Raw genomic sequence first — 25,408 nt, forward strand, 5'->3', positions numbered from 1 at the left:
TGAGGGCTGCTTCAACCAGACACACCACACAGGAAAAGTCTAATCGAGGAGAGAGAAAGCTAACAGATTTTGAAAACAATGTGATGTAGAATAAGACAACAGTTATGTGCATGACTGTTTTTCACAGCTCTCACTGCAGTATAAACATGACATTTGTGCAAAGTAATGTGTGAACTTACCCAATAGCATCTCAATAAACTTGGGCTTAATAGTGAATATTTATTTACAACAGGGAAATGAAAAGCAGTACATGATCAAGGTAAATAAATAGAGTGGATGGTACCTTGAGTTGCTCCAGGGAGCGGGCGATGAGGGGCTGGCTGGAAGTTTGTTCCCTGTGGAGGGTGAGCAGATCATCCATACTCTGCTGGAAGGCCTTACGCTGGGCCACCAGGTGGGCTGACTGCATCACTATCAGGAGCAGGTTCTCCACCTGATCAATATATTAAGAAAACAATCAATCCCTTTGGGCCACCAGGTGGGCTGACTGCATCACTATCAGGAGCAGGTTCTCCACCTGATCAATATATTAAGAAAACAATCAATCCCTTTGGGCCACCAGGTGGGCCGGCTGCATCACTTTAGGCAAGTCAGTGTCGATCTCAAGTCTTTGAGGATGAGTGTGTAGTCTCAAGTCTAACAGAGTCAAGTCTCAATTCCTTGAGGACGAGTCATAGAACAGCCAAGTCTAACAGCAGAGTTTGAGTCAAGTCATCAGTCTCTCTTCTCTCTTCTGTCAGTGCAAAGCAGCTACATATTATGTTATACATAGGTTCCCATTGCAATCAGGCTTAATAATCTACTTCAGAATGGGAGATGGGATCACACACACACCTTGTCATGGCACACTGCAAATTGGTTAATAAACCCTGTTCCCAGAATTCCCACCAACCGACCTTCATGGCCCGTAGCGTGTCCACAGTCTCCATCTGAGGCACCAGTTTGACCAGCTCCCCGTCCCACTGCCACTGTACCGCAGCCTGGCCTGCCTCGCCAGGCGAGTCCCCTGCTCCGTGCTTGCTCATCAGCAGGTAGGCCTCGTCCTCTGCCATCATCTCATCAGGCTCTTTACTGCAGTCCTTACCAGCTGCAGCGTTAAGAAGTTGCAGGATGAGGGCCCGCTGGTTCATCAGTGAACAGGGGACAAACACCTCCAGCTCCTCCAGCCCTGGGATCTGGACCTGCAGACAATCAGGCAGACAAGTTAGCATTTTCATCCTTCAGAAAGGGAAGGGACATTCAGGAAGTACATCGAAATGTCATTTTCATTGAAAAAGCAATGATGAATATTGGAATTTCAGTTTAGTTCTGGAATGGAAACTTCATGAAATGGATTGACCGGAATGGAAACTTCATGAAATGGATTGACCCAGGCCCGCTGTAGAACAGAGTGAATAGCACGGAGGGTGAAAAGGAACAAAAGGGGTCATTTGAGGCACCTTGACATAGTTTCTCTCCATGAGGGCCGCCAGGAGGCATGGTACCCCGCTGGTAATGCTGAAGTCTGCAGCAATCTCCAGGTCCTGTAGTGGAGAGAGGGAGTCAGAGCACTCAAAATACACAATTATTTTATGTTCATACTTCCTAGATTTAACCTGGGAAGTCACATTGAGATAGCTATCCTTTTCCCCCCTCTTTTTTACAAGTGAGCCATAACCAAATACACAGCATACATTTACTTACATACACAATACATCTGTGCATTTGCCAAGTAAAAATATGCAGAAAGAAAATGGGGGAAAACAAAAACTGCTGTCTCTCTCACCTTACGGAGCATTTTGGCAAAGCCCAGAGCTTTGGACGCCCTCTCTCTAGCCTCATGGAACAGTTCCTTGAGTGACCGGCTCGTCTCAATTACCGACCGCCTAGTAGGACAACAAACCAGCTCAACATTAGCCTCTTAGGATAATAAAGTGAACTTGACTTTCTAACAGTGAGGAATTCACTTGGTCATATCTAATAGTGACGGGGGGGGTAATCCATTGTTACATATAGCAATATTATAGCGATGCTTGGACTCCAAGTATCAATTTGTAAAAAATAAAAACAATATACAATATATTCACACATTCTTATTGGCTGGGCCTGGTTGCCAAGTGGGTGGGCCCACCAAGGCCCACCCATGGCTGCACCCCTACCCAGTCACGTGAAATCCATAGAGTAGGGCCTGATTCAATTGATTTAAACTGACTCATTTCCTCATATGAACTATAACCCAGTTAAATCTTTGAAATGGTTGCATTTATATTTTTGTTCAGTACATATTTAAGTGATAATGCCCGAGAAGCCGGTGTTTGAAGGATTTAATAGGTGATAGGCTCGAGACAAAGTTGAGGAAAACCGTGCCAATGTATCCTCCAAACACACTGGCTTCCAGGGCATTATCACTTTTATACAACGGGTTACCAACATATTTCAATAATGATTGACATATTTTCATTAAAAACTTTATTTTGCTGACTTTATTCATACTATTTCATCCTTCCACAAGATATAGCCCTGACACAAATCTAGGGTTGCTACCCAAGCCGGCTGGTCGTTTGTTCTATAGGTTCGGTTGAACGACAGTCGTTCAGACTTTTTGTTCTGTATCTATGGACGCAAGCGACCCAGTTGTTCATTATTCTAAATGTTCCATTGCCATACTGGCTGGCAATGTTCTTATCCTTTGCTTGCTAACTAGCCAACTATGGCTAACTCACGGTTAGGTCAAACAGTGCAGCCAGAATAACAAATGTAACTGCATTTGCATAAGCTGTTTTCTAGTGACATTTATTTGGATACATCCATAACAATGAGCTAATGATGCACGATTTCACCTGGCATAGAACATGTGCTCTCTCGTCAGGACACTGTAGTTCAGAGGAGCTAGCCAACAGCACAGCTAACACAATCACCTCAAACTGGAGCTGGACACTGTTGTTCAGAGGAACTAACCAACAACACAGCTAACACAATCACTTCAAACTGGAGCTGGACACTGTTGTTCAGAGGAACTAACCAACAACACAGCTAACACAATTACTTCAAACTGGAGCTGGACACTGTTGTTCAGAGGAACTAACCAACAACACAGCTAACACAATCACTTCAAACTGGAGCTGGACACTGTTGTTCAGAGGAGCTAACCAACAACACAGCTAACACAATCACTTCAAACTGGAGCTGGACACTGTTGTTCAGAGGAACTAACCAACAACACAGCTAACACAATCACTTCAAACTGGAGCTGGAAATATTGCAAACTTGCTGCACTTAGTTCCGTTTGATCTGCTTTCTATTGATAGTTCTTTGTATATATATCCATAAAAACTATCCTGATACGTGATTTTGACTGTCTGAGAAAAGCTGCCTGCCTGTCTGTAGAGAGCTAAGTTTATAGAAATCTCTGTTGTTGAAAACTAAATGTTAGTCTAAAAGAAATGTGAGATACTGTCTGGATGCTTTTTATTGTGGAGATCAAGTTCATAAATTGCCTGGCAGGGCTTATGAGAAAGTGGATTGTGCAGTCAGATGGAACAGAGTAAATAGGCATTTTAACATCATAGATTTAGCCAGTGGAATAAACACCGGCTGGACACCACGGGAATGCTGGCCCATATTGACCCCAATGCTTCCCACAGTTGTGTCAAGTTGGCTGAATTTCCTTTGGGTGGTGACCATTCTTAATGCGCACAGGAAAACTGTTGAGCGAGAAAAACCCAGCAGCGTTGCAGTTCAAACCGGTGCGCCTGGCACCTACAACCATACCCTGTTCAAAGGCACCTACTACCATACCCTGTTCAAAGGCACCTACTACCAGACCCTGTTCAAAGGCACCTACTACCATACCCTGTTCAAAGGCACCTACTACCAGACCCTGTTCAAAGGCACCTACTACCAGACCCTGTTCAAAGGCACCTACTACCATACCCTGTTCAAAGGCACCTACTACCATACCCTGTTCAAAGGCACCTACTACCATACCCTGTTCAAAGGCACCTACTACCATACCCTGTTCAAAGGCACCTACTACCAGACCCTGTTCAAAGGCACCTACTACCATACCCTGTTCAAAGGCACCTACTACCATACCCTGTTCAAAGGCACCTACAACCATACCCTGTTCAAAGGCACCTACTACCAGACCCTGTTCAAAGGCACCTACTACCATACCCTGTTCAAAGGCACCTACTACCATACCCTGTTCAAAGGCACCTACTACCATACCCTGTTCAAAGGCACCTACTACCATACCCTGTTCAAAGGAACCTACTACCATACCCTGTTCAAAGGCACCTACTACCATACCCTGTTCAAAGGCACCTACTACCATACCCTGTTCAAAGGCACCTACTACCAGACCCTGTTCAAAGGCACCTACTACCAGACCCTGTTCAAAGGCACCTACTACCATACCCTGTTCAAAGGCACCTACTACCATACCCTGTTCAAAGGCACCTACTACCATACCCTGTTCAAAGGAACCTACTACCATACCCTGTTCAAAGGCACCTACTACCATACCCTGTTCAAAGGCACCTACTACCAGACCCTGTTCAAAGGCACCTACTACCATACCCTGTTCAAAGGCACCTACTACCAGACCCACTAATATACCCACTACCACACCTACTACCAGACCCTGTTCAAAGGCACCTACTACCAGACCCTGTTCAAAGGCACCTACTACCAGACCCTGTTCAAAGGCACCTACTACCATACCCTGTTCAAAGGCACCTACTACCATACCCTGTTCAAAGGCACCTACTACCATACCCTGTTCAAAGGAACCTACTACCATACCCTGTTCAAAGGCACCTACTACCATACCCTGTTCAAAGGCACCTACTACCATACCCTGTTCAAAGGCACCTACTACCAGACCCTGTTCAAAGGCACCTACTACCAGACCCTGTTCAAAGGCACCTACTACCATACCCTGTTCAAAGGCACCTACTACCATACCCTGTTCAAAGGCACCTACTACCATACCCTGTTCAAAGGAACCTACTACCATACCCTGTTCAAAGGCACCTACTACCATACCCTGTTCAAAGGCACCTACTACCAGACCCTGTTCAAAGGCACCTACTACCATACCCTGTTCAAAGGCACCTACTACCAGACCCTGTTCAAAGGCACCTACTACCATACCCTGTTCAAAGGCACCTACTACCATACCCTGTTCAAAGGCACCTACTACCATACCCTGTTCAAAGGCACCTACTACCATACCCTGTTCAAAGGAACCTACTACCATACCCTGTTCAAAGGCACCTACTACCATACCCTGTTCAAAGGCACCTACTACCAGACCCTGTTCAAAGGCACCTACTACCATACCCTGTTCAAAGGCACCTACTACCAGACCCTGTTCAAAGGCACCTACTACCATACCCTGTTCAAAGGCACCTACTACCATACCCTGTTCAAAGGCACCTACTACCATACCCTGTTCAAAGGAACCTACTACCAGACCCTGTTCAAAGGCACCTACTACCAGACCCACTAATATACCCACTACCACACCTACTACCAGACCCACTAATATACCCACTACCACACCTACTACCAGACCCTGTTCAAAGGCACCTACTACCAGACCCTGTTCAAAGGCACCTACTACCATACCCTGTTCAAAGGCACCTACTACCAGACCCTGTTCAAAGGCACCTACTACCAGACCCACTAATATACCCACTACCACACCTACTACCAGACCCACTAATATACCCACTACCACACCTACTACCAGACCCTGTTCAAAGGCACCTACTACCAGACCCTGTTCAAAGGCACCTACTACCAGACCCTGTTCAAAGGCACCTACTACCAGACCCTGTTCAAAGGCACCTACTACCAGACCCTGTTCAAAGGCACCTACTACCAGACCCACTAATATACCCACTACCACACCTACTACCAGACCCTGTTCAAAGGCACCTACTACCAGACCCTGTTCAAAGGCACCTACTACCAGACCCTGTTCAAAGGCACCTACTACCAGACCCTGTTCAAAGGCACCTACTACCAGACCCTGTTCAAAGGCACTTCAATCTTTTGTCTTTCCCATTCACCCTCTGAATGGCACACATACACAATCCATGTCTCAGTTGTCTCAAGACTTAAAAATCCTTCTTTAACCTGTTTCTACCCTTCATCTACACTGATTGAAGTGGATTTAACAAGAGACATCAATAAGGGATCATAGCTTTCACCTGGATTCACCTGGTCATGGAAAGGGCAGATGTTAACGTTCTGTATACTCTGTGTATATACTTTTTGCAAAGTTGCGTTAGTCGGCTGTACCACAAATGCAGGTATTTTTCATCATATAGCTTGTTCTTCATCTTCTTTTGAAATAGTGAGCCAACAAGGTTTTTCAGCACTTTTTTTCCATGACTGATCAAAATCAATTTTCTCATGCACTCATCTCTCTGCAGCAGACCTATACAATGAGCAATACGTTTGGAACATAAAATGTAATTATTGCAATACATACCGTTTTGGCACCTAAGTATGGTGATAATATCATGTCATGAGGTCCCTGGCAGTTCCTACCATCTAAAACAAGACATACCTGATCTCGTCTGAGACTGTACTGTCATCGGCACTTTCCCAGAATTCATCACCACTCCTCTGCAGGCCCGCATCCAGGAAGTCCCCAGTGGACTTGAGCAGCATCCCAGCAATATCACTGCGAGCGAGAAGAGACAGGGGATCTTTGCCAAGCGGAGCTAACTAAACACAATGTTAAAGAGGGAGCAAGTTGGATGCTTCCAAGGAGTATAGACACTCAACATGAGATACAATTGAACAAAGAAACAAAATCAGTCAAACACTAACCAGAAGAGTTTCCCAGACTGAGCCTCCCCTCCTCTGATGTAAGGGGTGATGACCTTGGTAAAGTCCCACTCCTCCTCTAGAAGGTTCTTCAGGCTGTGGGAGGCCTGGGGAAGCTGCTGCAGCATCTGGATCCAGCTGTGCATGTAGTCAAAGTACACCTGCAGACAGAGGGATGAATGTGTGGTGATTATCAGGTAGTGGATATTTTTGCCTACCTGCAGGAAGGTGTATTTCCAATGTTATTCATTTAAATAAAAGATGCATGCATCAGTTAGTTTCATCTCAAGTTTGAGATTGTTTGATAATCAAACCTAGTTCCTAAATGTATGTTTTAACAACATGGTTTCTCCGTGTATGATTGTTCACTGTTTATGCCAGTCAAGTCATGCTGTATAAAAAAAAGAATCACGACAGCTCTGATGGAAAGAGGAATTATCGTTACAATTTAATACATTTCGACAGACAATTTCTTCGTTTGACATGGTGGGATCTTTTTGTGTTGGTAAAATTGTATTATGCAACAAATTGCAGTGGAAACTATTTATTGTTGATAGAATAACCATGTGGAGGTAAATTTGTAGTCCCGCGATGCTATGTTGTGTGGTCCTCCCATTGCTACTTGGAAAAGCATGCCGTTTAGGCTACAGGATGGTGAAAGTGCACAGTGATGAGACTGATGCTCCTTTCCAATAAAATTAAGGGTCTTCATTTGTATGCTAGTGACATGAAGATCGATGCTTAGCTGCCAAGTAACAACTATTTTGTTTTTATCAATCTCATCATATACCCTAATCTGTCCAGTGTCCACTTTATCAGCCAACTGCCTAGAGAACACGCATGTGAGAAAACCAGAATGGGCAAGTTTGCCATCTATCGCAACAGTTTGTAACAAAACTAAAATTGCTAGAGTGGGCCTCCCGGGTGGCGCAGTGGTCTCTGTGCCACCAGAGACTCTGGGTTCGAGCCCAGGCTCTGTCGCAGCCGGCAGCGACTGGGAGGTCCATGGGGCTATGCACAATTGGCCTAGCGTCGTCCGGGTTAGGGAGAGTTTGACCGGTAGGGATATCCTTGTCTCATCGCGCACTAGCGACTCCTGTGGCGGGCCGGGCGCAGTGCACGCTGATCAGGTCGCTAGGTGTATTGTTTTCTCCCACAAATTGGGACATAAACTTAGCTTGTGATATCGCCACCATTATCCTAACACAAATTCCCCCTATAACCATCCTCCCTCAGGCATCTGGTGGTGTTGCTCTGTATTCGTCAGCAGATGGCAGAGATACATTCATTCTTATTGTATTGGCCCCACTCCATGCTCTGCAGGCCCCAACTCCATGCTCTGCAGGCCCCACTCCATGCTCTGCAGGCCCCACTCCATGCTCTGCAGGCCCCACTCCATGCTCTGCAGGCCCCACTCCATGCTCTGCAGGCCCCACTCCATGCTCTGCAGGCCCCAGTCCATGCTCTGCAGGCCCCACTCCATGCTCTGCAGGCCCCACTCCATGCTCTGCAGGCCCCACTCCATGCTCTGCAGGCCCCACTCCATGCTCTGCTCTTCAGGGCAGGGTTGTGATATTCCTAAAGAAAATCGTTGAGTGCTGGCAGCAAGCAGTAGACTAGACTCAACTTTTTCCCTAAGAGTTCTGTTGTTCTGAGCCTTCTTGGAATTCAGGAACATAGTGTTTTATCAGGCTTTTATCAGACTACCGGCCGGCCGTCTGTTCAGAGAAAAAGACCGACAGCGAGGAAAGAAAACTGCCGCCTAAATTCCTGAGAAGTAATCAGTGATTGACTAAAACCAATTCCTGCCACACCCTACCTACCATGTGCTGTTTCAGCTTTGCAGTGGTTGGTTAAAACACACTCACACCAGAAATCAGCACACAGTGTTCTCAAGCAGATTTACCAGGAGCTGTACCTTTGAGCCTCAGTCCTGGGTACTGGCCAGCTATCCAGAGGCAGCCTCTCATACAGTACACCTCTAATCTGAATGAGTCCCAAACGGCACTCTATTCCCTAGGGGCGATAAAGTCCTAGACCACTGTTATTCTACCAACAAGCAAGCATGTAAGGCCCTCCCTCATCCGCCAAATCAGATCATGTACTCCTACTTTCTGTTTACAACCAGAAACTCAAAAACAGGAAGTACCTGTGACTCGCTCCGTTGAAAAATGGTCACCAGAATCAGAGATTATGCTACCGGTCTGCCTTGCTAGCGCTGATTGGAATATGTTTTGAGACTCCGCCGACTCCACCGGAGTCACCGGTTGAATTAGAAAATGCATCGGCAACATTGTCCCCCAATCAAAAGCCCAAGATTAACACAGGTTGGCGCTAAACTAAAGAGCAGGGCTACCGCGCACAGAGCTATCGTAGACAACCCTGATGCTACGGCTGAGGACAGGAACAAGTACAAGAAGTCCCACTATGACCTCCGTAGCGTCATCAAAATAGCAAAATGACAATATAGGAGTAAAGTGGAATCATACCACACAGGCTCCGACGACCACCGCATGTGGAGGGGCTACAGTCCATTACGCATGACAAAGGAAGACCCAACCGTGATCTGCCCAATGATGTCGCTCTACCAGACCTGGGACAACCTCTCCTTGTCACAGGCTGCTGTCCACACATTTTAAGACGACCATCATTCCTGTCCTCAAGAACTCTTAAGGCTTCATGCCACAATGACTACCACCCCATAGAGCTCACTCCTGTAATCAGGAAGCGCTTTGAAAGGCTGGTTATAGCACAGATTAACTCCACCATCCCAGACACACTCAATTTGCATACCGCCCCAACAGATCACGCAATCTCAACTGCCCTCCACACTGCCCTCACCCACCTAGATAAGAGGAGTACCTATGTGAGAACGCTGTTAATTGACTACAGCTCAATACTACTGCCCCCTCCAAGCTCTACACCAAGATTAAGACTCTGGGTCTGAAAACCTCCTTTGAACTTCCTGACAGGCCGACCCAAGGTATTGAGGGTAGGCAACGTCACCTCCACTACGCCGAATCCTCAAAACGTTCTACAGCTGTACCATTGAGAGCAACACACACACGTTAGTGGTTTAGGGCCCTAATTTCCCAGACGCAGATGTAACTTAATCCAGGACTAAAAAGCACTTTCAGTGGAGATGCATCTTCTACAGTTTAGTACTCAGTAAGACACCTGCGTTATCACCACCATCTTGTGGAGGTCGTTCTTGATCTTGTCGATGTTATGGTGCAGTTATAATGCATTATAAAACTTGACATAAGCATGCATGACCACCTTATTATAATTTCATTATAATTTCATGACGATCCTAACTAGGTTGCAAAAAATCTACAATTCTCTGCATTCCCAGAAATCCTGGTTGGAGGATTCCCGGATATACTGCTTATTCCCTCAGAACTCTTCCATCGATGATTTCTGGAAACCCTAATCCTGACTCAGTAGGTCTGTTTTACCACTAGCATCTTGTGGAGGTCGTCCTCAAACTCATCTATGTTGGCGTTGGTCTGGAGTCCCTGGGGGTCTGTGACCACCCGCCTCAGCATGTACTGGTAATACTGCTTCATCAGGAGACCACCTTTCAACACCTCCTTACATTCACGCACCAACTACAGGACAGATGGAGACACCGGTTAGCATGGGCATCAACATATAGCCTAACCATTTCATCTTACTGAGCCAAACAGAGCAGGCCAAGCTGTACTAGACTGGCCCGGTTACACATCCACCATAGATAATAGAACTGTGCTTTAAAAAGGACAACATCTGAGGTTCTGGTCAGCCCAATAGCATTAATCAGTCAATAAAGAAAACAGTGTGCCTGCTGACCTGTTTGATGCTGAGCAGTGAAGGCTCCCCTGCAGGTCTCTGTTCCAGTCTCAGTTTAAGGCACTCATGTATCACGTTCAGCAGGACCCGGCACAGGACCAAGAAGGCAGGTCGGAACGAGGGGAGGTCCATGTCCAACAGCTCCTCCCAAGAGACCTGGTCTGCCCCCAGCTCCGGGCCACAGGGGGCGCTACAGGAGGACAGGTGGCGGGACAGTTCTGGTAGGTAGTCACTGTACAGCATGGGGTCTGGGAAGTCTGTGAACTAGGGGTAGACACACATACAAAAACGCACAATACAGACATGTTAGCATGTTGACAAACTACAGAGAAGGGGAGGTGGTGGTAAGGACAGTGGAATGCAGTTTCCAAACCTCTTAAGTATTCAACTTGTCAACTCAACTGGACAACTGAGAATTATTTATGTATTTTTTTTATTTTAAATAGCCCTAACAAGAGAAGTGTACATTCCTATAGCTAAATAGGAATGAGTATGTGGGGAACGTTTTTTTTTTTCAACCAGCACACTGTTGTTGCTTTCACAGATAATTTACCACCTCGTAGAGAGAAGAAGAGGAGACCAAGCCTTCCCTCCTAGGGCCCCAGGGAAGGTGACTTAGTCATCCTGAATAGAGGTCGACCGATTATGATTTTTCAACACCGATACCGATTATTGGAAGACCAAAAAAGCCGATACCGATTAAATCGGACAATTAATTTTTTATTTGTAATAATGACAATTACAACACTACTGAATTAACACTTATTTTAACTTAATATAAAACATAAATAAAATCAATTTAGCATCAAATAAATAATGAAATGTTTAAATAATGCAAAAACAAAGTGTTGGAGAAGAAAGTAATATGTGCCATGTAAGACAGCTAACGTTTAAGTTCCTTGCTCAGAACATATGAAAGTTGGTGGTTCCTTTTAACATGAGACTTCAATATTCCAAGGTAAGAGGTTTTAGGTTGTAGTTAATATAGTATTTATAGAACTATTTCTCTCTATACCATTTGTATTTAATATACCTTTGACTATTGGATGTTCTTATAGGCACTATAGTATTGCCAGTGTAACAGTATAGCTTCCGTCCCCCTCCTCGCCCCTACCTGGGCTCGAACCAGGAACACATAGATATCAGCCACACTCGAAGCATCGTTACCCATCGCTCCACAAAAGCCGCGGCCCTTGCAGCGCAAGGGGAATACCTACTCCAAATCTAAAAGCGAGTGACGTTTGAAACAGTATTAGCAGACACCCAGCTAACTAGCTAGCCATTTCACATTGGTTACACCAGCCATTAGGCTGATAGGCTTGAAGTCATAAACAGTGATGTGCTTGCGAAGAGCTGCTGGCAAAACGCACGAAAGTGCTGTTTGAATGAATGATTACGGGCCTGCTGCTGCTCAGTCAGACTGCTCTATCAAATCAGACTTAATTATAACATAATAACACACAGAAATACGAGCCTTTGGTCATTAATATGGTCGAATCCGGAAACTATAATTTCAAAAACAAAACGTTTATTATTTCAGTGAAATACGGAACCGTTCTGTATTTTATCTAACGGGTGGCATCCCTAAGTCTAAATATTCTTGATACATTGCACAACCTTCAATATATGTCATAATTACGTAAAATTGTGGCAAGTTAGTTCGCAATGAGCCAGGCAGCCCAAACTGTTGCATATACCCTGACTCTGCGTGCAATGAACGCAAGAGAAATGACACAATTTCACCTGGTTATTATTGCCTGCTAAACTGGATTAGTAGTTATAACTAGTGATTATGATTGATTGTTTTTTAGAAGATAAGTTTAATGCTAGCTAGCAATTTACCTTGGCTTCTACTGCATTCGTGTAACAGGCAGGCTACTCGTGGAGTGCAATGGTTAGAGCGTTGGACTAGTTAACTGTGTGGTTGCAAGATTGAAACCCCTGAGCTGACAAGGTGAAAATCTGTCGTTCTGCCCCTGAACAAGGCAGTTAACCCACAGTTCCTAGGCAGTCATTGAAAATAAGAATGTGTTCTTAACTGACTTGCCTAGTTAAATAAAGGTATTAAAAAAAAAAATGTAATTTTTTAAAAATTATTATTATTTGTATTTTTTTTTGTATTTTTTATTTTTATTTTTATTTATTTTTTTTATTTTTTAAATCGGGGCCAAAAAATACAGATTTCCGATTGTTATGAAAACTATCGGTCGACCTCTAATCCTGAATGTTTATGGATAGCTTTTTGTGCACTGTTTCTGCACATGGACCAGTCACAGCTGAGAAAGCACTTAGCTAGGATAACACATGGACCAGTCACAGCTGAGAGAGCACTTAGCTAGGATAACACATGGACCAGTCACAGCTGAGAGAGCACTTAGCTAGGATAACACATGGACCAGTCACAGCTGAGAGAGCACTTAGCTAGGATAACACATGGACCAGTCACAGCTGAGAAAGCACTTAGCTAGGATAACACATGGACCAGTCACAGCTGAGAGAGCACTTAGCTAGGATAACACATGGACCAGTCACAGCTGAGAGAGCACTTAGCTAGGATAACACATGGACCAGTCACAGCTGAGAGAGCACTTAGCTAGGATAACACATGGACCAGTCACAGCTGAGAGAGCACTTAGCTAGGATAACACATGGACCAGTCACAGCTGAGAGAGCACTTAGCTAGGATAACACATGGACCAGTCACAGCTGAGAAAGCACTTAGCTAGGATAACACATGGACCAGTCACAGCTGAGAGAGCACTTAGCTAGGATAACACATGGACCAGTCACAGCTGAGAGAGCACTTAGCTAGGATAACACATGGACCAGTCACAGCTGAGAGAGCACTTAGCTAGGATAACACATGGACCAGTCACAGCTGAGAGAGCACTTAGCTAGGATAACACATGGACCAGTCACAGCTGAGAGAGCACTTAGCTAGGATAACACATGGACCAGTCACAGCTGAGAGAGCACTTAGCTAGGATAACACATGGACCAGTCACAGCTGAGAGAGCACTTAGCTAGGATAACACATGGACCAGTCACAGCTGAGAGAGCACTTAGCTAGGATAACACATGGACCAGTCACAGCTGAGAGAGCACTTAGCTAGGATAACACATGGACCAGTCACAGCTGAGAGAGCACTTAGCTAGGATAACACATGGACCAGTCACAGCTGAGAGAGCACTTAGCTAGGATAACACATGGACCAGTCACAGCTGAGAGAGCACTTAGCTAGGATAACACATGGACCAGTCACAGCTGAGAGAGCACTTAGCTAGGATAACACATGGACCAGTCACAGCTGAGAGAGCACTTAGCTAGGATAACACATGGACCAGTCACAGCTGAGAGAGCACTTAGCTAGGATAACACATGGACCAGTCACAGCTGAGAGAGCACTTAGCTAGGATAACACATGGACCAGTCACAGCTGAGAGAGCACTTAGCTAGGATAACACATGGACCAGTCACAGCTGAGAGAGCACTTAGCTAGGATAACACATGGACCAGTCACAGCTGAGAGCACTTAGCTAGGATAACATATGGACCAGTCACAGCTGAGAGAGCACTTAGCTAGGATAACATATGGACCAGTCACAGCTGAGAGAGCACTTAGCTAGGATAACACATGGACCAGTCACAGCTGAGAGCACTTAGCTAGGATAACACATGAACCAGTCACAGCTGAGAGAGCACTTAGCTAGGATAACACATGGACCAGTCACAGCTGAGAGAGCACTTAGCTAGGATAACACATGGACCAGTCACAGCTGAGAGCACTTAGCTAGCTAGGATAACATATGGACCAGTCACAGCTGAGAGAGCACTTAGCTAGGATAACACATGGACCAGTCACAGCTGAGAGAGCACTTAGCTAGGATAACACATGGACCAGTCACAGCTGAGAGCACTTAGCTAGCTAGGATAACATATGGACCAGTCACAGCTGAGAGAGCACTTAGCTAGGATAACACATGGACCAGTCACAGCTGAGAGAGCACTTAGCTAGGATAACACATGGACCAGTCACAGCTGAGAGAGCACTTAGCTAGGATAACACATGGACCAGTCACAGCTGAGAGAGCACTTAGCTAGGATAACATATGGACCAGTCACAGCTGAGAGAGCACTTAGCTAGGATAACATATGGACCAGTCACAGCTGAGAGAGCACTTAGCTAGGATAACACATGGACCAGTCATAGTTGAGAGAGTGCAGTGGCAGCTTTGTTGGAAATCAATTTAACTGTAAGTATGTATAAATGAGGGTCATTTGTGATTGTGCAAAAAAAATTAACATTCCATGATTGGCATTCATATTTGCTTTCCAAATTCTGACTAGCTTCAAGAGTTCCCTTCACTGGAACTAAGGGGCCTAATTCGAACCATGAAAAACAGCCCCAAAACATTATTTCTCAGTTGGCACCCTGCAGTCGTGCAGGATGCGTTTTCCTAGCATCCACCAAACCCAGATTTGTCCGTCGGACTGCCAGACAGTGCAGAGTGATTCATCACTCCAGAGAACGTGTTTCCACTGCTCCAGAGTCCAATGGCGGCGAGCTGCTTCCAGAGGCAGTTTGGAACTTCGTAGTGAGCATTGCAACCGAGGACAGACGATTTGTACGGCCTACCTATTTCAGCACTTGGCGGTCCCGTTCTGTGAGCTTGTGTAGCGATGTCCCCAGGATCCTTGGGACATCGCTACCCTAAACCCTAACGCCTTGATCACACCGACAGGATCATAGCACCAGAAGTACATTCATTTCCAAATGGAACACTGCATTTTTCTTGCAGCATTGCGCGTTGCAGAGGCAGTTGCAGTGCTTTCTGTGCAGTGCAAATGTTGGATTTATCGAATGTATGTGTCAAACTGTATGCGTAGACGGCTTGACAAATGGTAGCAGGAGGTGAATGTTGGACTTTAGTTGCACACATATCCAGATGATGCTGCGTACCATCTTGCTCAATGACGCTATCGGTGTGATCAAGGCGTAACCTAACCTTAACCATTTTAAATGTCAACTTCAAATGGGGGGGGGGGGGGGGGTCGTCCCAAGGTTCCCAGATAGCAAGGACCATCCACTATAGTTTTTTTTCAATACCGTCATAACGGTATTTAATACATTTCAATATGTCTATCTACTTTCTAATAAATACCTGAAGTCAACTTGTTCAACGTGTTAGGAGATAAGACACATTTCACCTGTCACAATGTTTAATTATGAAACTTCTGGGTAGTCCCCAGTCACGTGGTGTTTGTTTACAAGCACACAATGACAAGAGATGTTTAATTATGAAACTTCTGGGTAGTCCCCAGTCACGTGGTGTTTGTTTACAAGCACACAATGACAAGAGATGTTTAATTATGAAACTTCTGGGTAGTCCCCAGTCACGTGGTGTTTGTTTACAAGCACACAATGACAAGAGATGTTTAATTATGAAACTTCTGGGTAGTCCACAGTCACGTGGTGTTTGTTTACAAGCACACAATGACAAGAGATGTTTAATTATGAAACTTCTGGGTAGTCCCCAGTCACGTGGTGTTTGTTTACAAGCACACAATGACAAGAGATGTTTAATTATGAAACTTCCGGGTAGTCCCCAGTCACGTGGTGTTTGTTTACAAGCACACAATGACAAGAGATGTTTAATTATGAAACTTCCGGGTAGTCCTCAGTCACGTGGTGTTTGTTTACAAGCACACAATGACAAGAGACCGGAGCCTTGTGAGTCACTCACTGTTGTTCAGCACGCATCAGGTGCTGTTAAAGTATGGAACTCACAACTATACTGAATAAAAATAAACGCAACATGTAAAGTATTGGTCCCACGTTTCATGAGCTGAAATTAAAGATCCTGGACATTTTCCATATGCACAAAAAGCTCATTTCTCAACTGATGTGCACAAATTTGTTTATATCCCTGTTGTTGAACATTCCTCCTAAACCAAGATATTCCATCCACCTCACAGGTGCGGCATATCAAGAAGCTTATTACGCAGGTGCACCTTGTGCTGGGGACAACAAAAGGCCACTCTAAAATGTGCAGTTTTGTCACACAACACAATGCCACAAATGTCTCAAGTTGAGGGAACGTGCAATTGCCATGTTGACTGCAAGAATGTCCACCAGAGCTGCTGCCAGAGAATTGAACGTTCACCCGGCCTCACAACCGCAAACCACATGTAAACACGCCAGCCCAGGACCTCCACATCCGGCTTCTTCACCTGTGGGATCGTCTGAGACCAGCCACCCGGACAGCTGATGAAACTGTGGAGTATCTGTCTGTAATGAAGCCCTTTTGTGGGGAAAAACTAATTCTGATTGGCTGGGCCTGGCTCCCCAGTGGGTGGGCCTGGCTCCCCACCCATGCCTGCACCCCTTCCCAGTCATATGAAATCCACAGATTATGGCCTAATGAATGTATTTCAATTGGCTGATTTCCTTATATGAACTGTAACTCAGTAAAATCTTTGAAATTGTTGCATGTTGCGTTTATATTTTTGTTCAGTATAAATGTTTGCCAGATACCTTAATTATTAAGTTAACTATCTGTCTAAAATGTACTGTGTGTAATATGTATATAGGTTCAGAACTTTTGTGAAATAGCACAGTTAAAAAATATATGGCAAACAGAAATCAAACTGGATTTATCAGAACATATATGGGAGAGGTGAAGGTTAGCGGAAGGCCAGGACCAACACCAAACAAGTGTGTATAAGCTGGAAGTAGAAGCCTAAGTGTTGTCCATTAGGTTTGCTAATTTAGTCGCTAGTAAGCTAAGTGGTCAGCTTCTTCCAAAATCAAGCTTTGCTTAGTAAGAGCATAGAATCCCCTCCCGAATCAAGAGCTTTGCTGTGTAATATTTGTTTTGTGTGCGCAGAAAACTGACTAGCATTTTTGAGTTACTTGTATGAGCTGAGATGTCTGTCCTGCAAATACTTTAGAAAATGTACGCAATGGGCTTGTTAGCATTCTCTATGTGATTTTACATGTACTTGTTAGCATTGCAAACCTTCGGATAACAGATCAGTTGGGTTTGAAAAAAGCGCCTCGTGTTCAGTGCCAGCCAGTATTACCAAATATCCCGGTTTGGCACAAGGTCAGTATGAAGGTATGACAATCTGGATCCCATCAAAGCCTACTCGTATGTAACCTTTTCTTGTATAAAACCACATTAAAACAATGTGGCAGCTCTCGCTCTCTTACCTCCTGTGCAGGCATGTGGCTGAGCAGGGCTGCCCGGGACCTCTGGAGGGAGGGGTCCATCAGCTTGTGTAGCCTCAGGATTAGTTTCCTCAGACCCATCTGTTTCAAGGCCTTATCTACAAAGGGTCTGTAGATGGCTGTGGGACAGTATATCCCCCCTGTCCCTGTTCCCCCTGATACCACCTCTATAGTCCCAGTCCCGGCCGCTGGGAGGAATTTGTCTTCGGATATTAAGTGGGGGAATTTAGTAGTCAAACAGGGGAAGAGCTCTCCCATCGTCTCGATCCCTTGAGGCTCGTCCGTTCCCCCATCCTCCACCACTAGGTCCCGGTCCTCTCCGTCGCTGTCGCCGGCGATGAAGGTTGCCGTGGAGTCGTTCTCCTCGTCTTCTTCATCCTCGTCTTCGTCGTCATTGCCGCGGGAACAGCGTGGCGAGGGGATCTCGAAGACAGGCCAGCCGATACGGGAGAGGTCCCGGAGGCCGAGGACGGTGGCCATGACACGCAGCTTCTGGTTGAGATCCTAATAGAATAACAAATATATGCCACTTACCAGACGCTTTTATACAAACATTTTTCACACCTATTGGTTACATTTTGAAGTAATGGTCAAACCCATGATCCTGGTGTTGCAAGCACTGAGCCACCTGGGACCACAGAAGAGAGAAAAAAGGGATGGCTTTGCCATTAAGAGGACAATCCCGTTCCCATTGCCCAGCTCTGGTATTACTTTGAATGTGCATACAGTAAAACCCTCCTCCATCCCCCACAATACCTGTGTGATGTTGAGCCAGAGACAGAGTGCCTGCACCCTGCCCTGGAAGTCCCTGGCCGCGTACTTCTCATAGTCCTTCTGGAGGGTCTGCAGGGACGGGTACAAAGCCTCTACCGACTCCAGCAGCTCCATCACCCGTTTGACCTGCTCGAAGGCCAGCCGCTGGCGCTGGAGGTGCTCCCTGTACCCCGCCCCGGAACCCAGGGGGGCCGCTGCATCTACCGCCGAGGAGGGGTTGGCGCTGAAGCCCCATGGGTCAACTGAAACAGCGTGGTTAGTCTCTGGAGCACCACCAGCAGCAGGCTGGTTAGAGTCCCTTTCCTCCCCAGAAACCGTCTCTGAGCCCTGGGTTGGAGACCTCTGCTTGGGCACCTGGCCTGGACCTCCACAGCCTGACTCTGTGAACACTAGGGTCCTCTGGGCCCCCTGGTCTGAAGATGCCCCTGGTACTCCCACTCCTACCCCCGTCCGCAGGCCAGGTTGCCCAAGGCCTACGGTGCTGGGGCTCAGGCTGTGGTAGTTAACCTTGAAGTGGAGGACCTCGTGGATGATGTCTGGGATGGCCTGACGAGCTGTGAACAGGAACAAGTCCTGGTCGTTGACGGAGCGTCCCGCGTGCCACGCCTGGAGCTCCAGCCACACCACCTGGGTGTTGGAGAGAGAGCAAGATAAAAACACACTAGTATGCATAAATAAGTGAATCAATAAATATGTAAATAAGTCAGTGAATAAATACGTCATTGTTTTGGGCCATGAAGGCGGTGTTCTCCAGGCCGCGCTGCTCCTTCTCCTTCTTCTTGGACGACATGGATGTCAGCTTCAATAACAACCTCAGCGTCTCAAAGAACTTGAGTCTATCAGCGGGGCAGTCTGTACGGGACGTCTGGCGGTGGGTGCGATGGGCCATGGGGTGGGGCATAGTGACCAGGAGCTTGCCGCTGCCACAGCCCAGTGACAGGTAGGGTTTCCTGGGGTCCATGTTGAGGGCTGAGCCTCCACCGAAGGGGCTAGAGGTCTTGGAGAGCGGGTCCAGCATGAAGGAACAGTGGAAGGTCTTCTTGTGGTCTCTCTCGCTGGAGCGCAGGGTGGCACGTTGTTTTTGACCCTGTTTGTAGCTGTGTTGTTGATCCTCACTTTGTTTCTTTTCTTGTTTGTTTATTTGGATCCCCTCAGAAGGGTCGGTCTGTTTCTTGCCCAACTTGTAGTTATGTTGCTCGGCCTCCGGGGGCTGGAGGTGGGGGTCTTTGTCTTGGTTTCGCTCGGCCCCTTCTCTTAGCCTGTTGGGGTTGGGCTGCCTCTCTCTCTGGGGCTGGGATGGGCTGGAGGGGGACGTCTGCTTGTCTGCTGAGATCCAGAGAGAGAGTGGAAAATCAATACTAATTATAGAACCTTTACCCGTCAAGAAAATCCATGTTATGGTTCCTTTACTCACTGCTACTGGCTCATTCCAAATGCGGGCCACTATGGTTTGTTGCAGTTACCCTAACAGGTAGAGTGGGTTTATCTAATGTTCATTTCTCTCTTACCCTTGTTATGAGAGCGTCCAGATGACTTGCCCTGGCTGTTCCTCTGGCGTTTGCCTGATGTGTTTACCACACTACTCCCCTGTTCTCTCTACGTCTGACTACATCTTACCCCCCTAACTTACCCTTGTTAGGAGAGCGTCTAGCCGACCTTCCCTGACCTTGGCGGTTCTTCTGGTGTTTCCCCGACATGCGTTTCATCTGCCGGGGGGTGCAAGGGGGAGACGTGCTGTGCAGAGCTTCCTCTTCCTTGCTGCGCTTGTCCCACAACTCTTCCACCTCGCAGTTCTGATGCACCAAACCATATTTTGAGGGATTGGCCTGCCTGCGGGACAAGAGTAGAGTTGTTTGGTAGGGATTCTATGGAAACAAATCTAGTGTCTTCAACAGAAAATGTCCTATGGAGGAGATGAGGGGTGTGGTCAGAGAGAAAAAAATCTGAAAGTTGATGATTTCCTATTTATCCAATCCAGGTGTAGGCCTATCCATGGCAGGCAGCCAGCCAATCTATTCTCATGTAGTGGGTTTGCTCGCCACTTAAAGGGATAGTGCGAAATTTTGGCAATTAGTAGCATGCTAGCTGCTCCCATAGACTTCCAGTAATTGTGCTAATGCTAGCTAGCAATGGCTCACGAAACTACCTTCAACCTGCACAAAGAGACACAAATGGTATCCATGAGATCATCTGACTCTGGGTAGTAGACAAATGGCTTAATTGACTGTCAAACTATGGCCACCCGGGTGGCGCAGTAGTCTAGGGCACTGCATCGCAGTGAGTTGTAGCGATGAGACAAGATAGTAACTACTAACAATTGGATACCACGAAATTGGGGAGAAAAGGGGTTTAAAAAAAAAAAAAAAAGTCTAACTATTAGTTGCAAATTGGGATGCAACTAATCATCCACATTAAGAGGGTCTCACCTTTCTGTAGGTATGTTTATTTCTTAACGATCATTACTGTGCTCAAAGCATACTTTTTTTACAGTCAAGATAGGCCTAATTCAAATTGGTGCTAATTCACCACCTGAGGAAGTGGAAACTCAAAACACATTAGCTAGATCGCTAACTCTAATTATAAACCAGGTGTTTCAAGCCCTGAATGCTGAAAGACGTGGTATATAAAGACAATATGAGTATGATGCAAAACTAAATTGTTTGTTGTTCTAATTACTTTGGTAACCTATTTATAATAGCAATAAGGCACCTCAGGGTTTATGGAATTATGGCCCAGGCCTTCCACATTTCACCTTAGAACAACTCTTAGCCATAGTATATTGGCCATATACCCCTCTGGGCCTTGATTAAATGTAATGTCCTAAAAAAAATGTTTTTTAATTATGTACAATGGAGACCAAGTACACTTGCAATGGCCGATGCTCAGTATTTAAAAGCCTTATTAGTGCACAAAGAAAAATGTATCTACATTGAACAGAAAAAGCCCTATTTTGACAGTAAAATAACAAAATGAAAAATGCTTATTTGTCCAAAATTCATGACAATCACTGGATTAGGATGCATATCAAAATAATTTGCATCATGCATTCCTGTTTGGACATGTTAGATGGTATTCAATAAATGTGTTACATCCTAGTAATCTATTACACCTTTTAATAAAGCATAGTGAATTACATTAGAAGATACCTAAAAATGTATTATAATTGTCTGACCCTGAGCAAATGTTAGTCTGGAACCCTGAGTAAGTTATGGGGATTCACATTCCACTACTAGGTAAACCTCATGCTGGTTCTCAGCCTGAAGAGAGCAAATAGTACCCCTCTGTAGGGTTGTCTCCCGACCCTTCTGCTTCCACACTTTCTTGAATGGATTTAACAATTGGGAAATATAACAATCATTGACAAAAATTAACTCCCTCCAGCCGATTCTTAGAATACTATGCTGTTAAATCCGTGAAGGAGAGTGAAGTGAACAAGTGCACATTTCAGAAAAAAGGACATAAACTTAGGCCTTTCACTAGTTACCACAGCCAAAAAGTAAAATTGAGCTATATCATAAAAATTCATGAAAACAAACATTTGCTTTTTGGTCTTATTTTATTTAAGATTTACAGTGCCTTGTGAAAGTACTCGGCCCCCTTGAACTTTGCGACCTTTTGCCACATTTCAGGCGTCAAACATAAAGATATAAAACTGTATTTTTTGTGAAGAATCAACAACAAGTGGGACACAATCATGAAGTGGAACGACATTTATTGGATATTTCAAACTTTTTTAACAAATCAAAAACTGAAAAATTGGGCGTGCAAAATTATTCAGCCCCCTTAAGTTAATACTTTGTATCGCCACCTTTTGCTGCGATTACAGCTGTAAGTCGCTTGGGGTATGTCTCTATCAGTTTTGCACATCGAGAGACGGGAAAAAATGTCAATTCCTCCTTGCAAAACAGCTCGAGCTCAGTGAGGTTGGATGGAGAGCATTTGTGAACAGCAGTTTTCAGTTCTTTCCACAGATTCTCGATTGGATTCAGGTCTGGACTTTGACTTGGCCATTCTAACACCTAGATATGTTTATTTTTTAACCATTCCATTGTAGATTTTGCTTTATGTTTTGGATCATTGTCTTGTTGGAAGACAAATCTCCGTCCCAGTCTCAGGTCTTTTGCAGACTCCATCAGGTTCTTCCAGAATGGTCCTGTATTTGGCTCCATCCATCTTCCCATCAATTTTAACCATCTTCCCTGTCCCTGCTGAAGAAAAGCAGGCCCAAACCATGATGCTGCCACCACCATGTTTGACAGTGGGGATGGTGTGTTCAGGGTGATGAGCTGTTGCTTTTACGCCAAACATAACATTTTGCATTGTTGCCAAAAAGTTCAATTTTGGTTTCATCTGACCAGAGCACCTTCTTCCACATGTTTGGTGTGTCTCTCAGGTGGCTTGTGGCAAACTTTAAATGACACTTTTTATGGATATCTTTAAGAAATGGCTTTCTTCATGCCACTCTTCCATAAAGGCCAGATTTGTGCAATATACGACTGATTGTTGTCCTATGGACAGAGTCTCCCACCTCAGCTGTAGATCTCTGCAGTTCATCCAGAGTGATCATGGGCCTCTTGGCTGCATCTCTGATCAGTCTTCTCCTTGTATGAGCTGAAAGTTTAGAGGGACGGCCAGGTCTTGGTAGATTTGCAGTGGTCTGATACTCCTTCCATTTCAATATTATCGCTTGCACAGTGCTCCTTGGGATGTTTAAAGCTTGGGAAATCTTTTTGTATCCAAATCCGGCTTTAAACTTCTTCACAACAGTATCTCGGACCTGCCTGGTGTGTTCCTTGTTCTTCATGATGCTCTCTGCGCTTTTAACGGACCTCTGAGACTATCACAGTGCAGGTGCATTTATACGGAGACTTGATTACACACAGGTGGATTGTATTTATCATCATTAGTCATTTAGGTCAACATTGGATCATTCAGAGATCCTCACTGAACTTCTGGAGAGAGTTTGCTGCACTGAAAGTAAAGGGGCTGAATAATTTCGCACGCCCAATTTTTCAGTTTTTGATTTGTTAAAAAAGTTTGAAATATCCAATAAATGTCGTTCCACTTCATGATTGTGTCCCACTTGTTGTTGATTCTTCACAAAAAAATACAGTTTTATATCTTTATGTTTGAAGCCTGAAATGTGGCAAAAGGTCGCAAAGTTCAAGGGGGCCGAATACTTTCGCAAGGCAATGTATTTATTTAAGGTTAGCAGTGTGGTTAAGGTTAGGTTTAAAACCAGATTTTAAGAATATAAATTGTAGAAATAGGCGGTGTTTATGGCTGTTCTAACTCGTGAAGTACATCTGCTTGGTGGTGGGCAGCCATACGGCACTAAATCATAGTTCAAAAGGTTAACCTAAAGGTCACAAAGCCACCCCATCTCACTTGCCCTCTGGTGTGTAAAAAAAAAAGAGCAGTGACCTGAAAATGTTAAGAACACAAAGAACTAAAACACTAGGCCTATAAACTGTTGTGTGCCTGGAGTAAATCAGAGCTGAAAAAATAACATTTCAGGCTATTCTTTTAAAAACAACTAGAGCCAATGCGCACAGTCATTTTGTAAGGCACAGCCAGGTCCCTTTTCAGGTCCCGGTCTTTCAAAAAAAAAAAAAAAAAAAAAATCGAAAATAACTTCACAGATCTTCATTGTAAAGGGTTTAAACACCGTTTCCCATGCTTGTTCAATGAACCATAAACTATTAATGAACATGCACCTGTGGAACGGTCGTTAATATACTAACAGCTTACAGCTGGTAGGCAATTAAGGTCACAGTTATGAAAACTTAGGACACTAAAGAGGCCTTTCTACGGACTCTGAAAAACACCAAAAGAAAGATGCCCACGGCCCGTGCTCATCTGCGTGAACGTGCCTTAGGACTGCAGATGTGGCCAGGGCAATAAATTGCTATGTCTGTACTGTGAGATGCCTAAGACAGCGCTACAGGGAGACAGGATGGACCGCTGATCGTCCTCGCAGTGGTAGATCACGTGTAACAACACCTGCACAGGATCGGTATATCTGAACATCACACCTGCGGGACAGGTACAGGATGGCAACAACGACTGCCCGAATTACACCAGGAACGCACAATCCCTCCATCAGTGCTCAGACTGTCCGCAATAGGCGGAGAGAGGCAGGACTGAGGGCTTATAGGCCTGTTGTCTTGTGAGGACCTGCCTTACATCACAATAGAACACACAAATAAAATCAATTTAGTCTCAAATAAATAATGAAACATCTTGGTTTAAATTATTCAAAAAGTGTTAGAGAAGAAAGTAAAAGTGCAATATGTGCCATGTAAAAAAGCTAACGTTTAAGTTCCTTGCTCAGAACATGAGAACATATGAAAGCTGGTGGTTCTTTTAACACAAGTCTTCAATATTCCCAGTTAAGAGGTTTTAGGTTGTAGTTATTATAGTACTATTTTTCTCTATACCATTTGTATTTCATAGACATTTGACTATTGGATGTTCATATAGGCACTTTATATTGCCAGCCTAATCTCGGGAGTTGACAGGCTTGAAGTCATAAACAGCGCTGTGCTTCAAGCATTGTGAAGAGCTGCTGGCAAACGCTGTATAGTGCTGTTTGAATGAATGCTTAGGAGCCTGCTGCTGCCTACCCCCGCTCAGTCAGACTATTATAATTAAGTCTATGATTTGATAGAGCAAACACAGAAATACAAGCCTCAGGTCATTAATATGGTCAAATCAAAAAACAATAATTTCGAAAACAAAACATT

General features: G+C 45.0%; 1 protein-coding gene across 7 annotated transcripts in view; it reads right to left on the bottom strand.

The window, feature by feature from the left end:
• Positions 1–25,408, bottom strand: part of LOC110503014 (mitogen-activated protein kinase kinase kinase 4) — an 81,212-nt gene that overhangs the window by 30,871 nt on the left and 24,933 nt on the right. For 4 of the 7 annotated variants that reach the window (XM_021581378.2, XM_021581381.2, XM_036960906.1 and 1 more), the window contains exons 2-13: positions 20,293–20,492; positions 19,381–19,988; positions 18,645–19,289; positions 17,871–18,392; positions 10,657–10,920; positions 10,284–10,436; positions 6,829–6,986; positions 6,563–6,679; positions 1,766–1,865; positions 1,440–1,523; positions 897–1,181; positions 284–433 (exon numbers count right to left, since the gene is read on the bottom strand). In XM_021581378.2, the coding sequence (XP_021437053.2) occupies positions 284–433; positions 897–1,181; positions 1,440–1,523; positions 1,766–1,865; positions 6,563–6,679; positions 6,829–6,986; positions 10,284–10,436; positions 10,657–10,920; positions 17,871–18,392; positions 18,645–19,289; positions 19,381–19,988; positions 20,293–20,492 (3,286 nt within the window). The remainder of the gene's footprint in view (positions 1–283; positions 434–896; positions 1,182–1,439; positions 1,524–1,765; positions 1,866–6,562; positions 6,680–6,828; positions 6,987–10,283; positions 10,437–10,656; positions 10,921–17,870; positions 18,393–18,644; positions 19,290–19,380; positions 19,989–20,292; positions 20,493–25,408) is intronic. The other 3 variants (XM_021581379.2, XM_021581382.2, XM_036960905.1) reach the window with 1 other exon arrangement.

The sequence above is a fragment of the Oncorhynchus mykiss genome, chromosome 23, assembly GCF_013265735.2.
Source record: "Oncorhynchus mykiss isolate Arlee chromosome 23, USDA_OmykA_1.1, whole genome shotgun sequence".
NCBI lineage: Eukaryota > Metazoa > Chordata > Actinopteri > Salmoniformes > Salmonidae > Oncorhynchus > Oncorhynchus mykiss.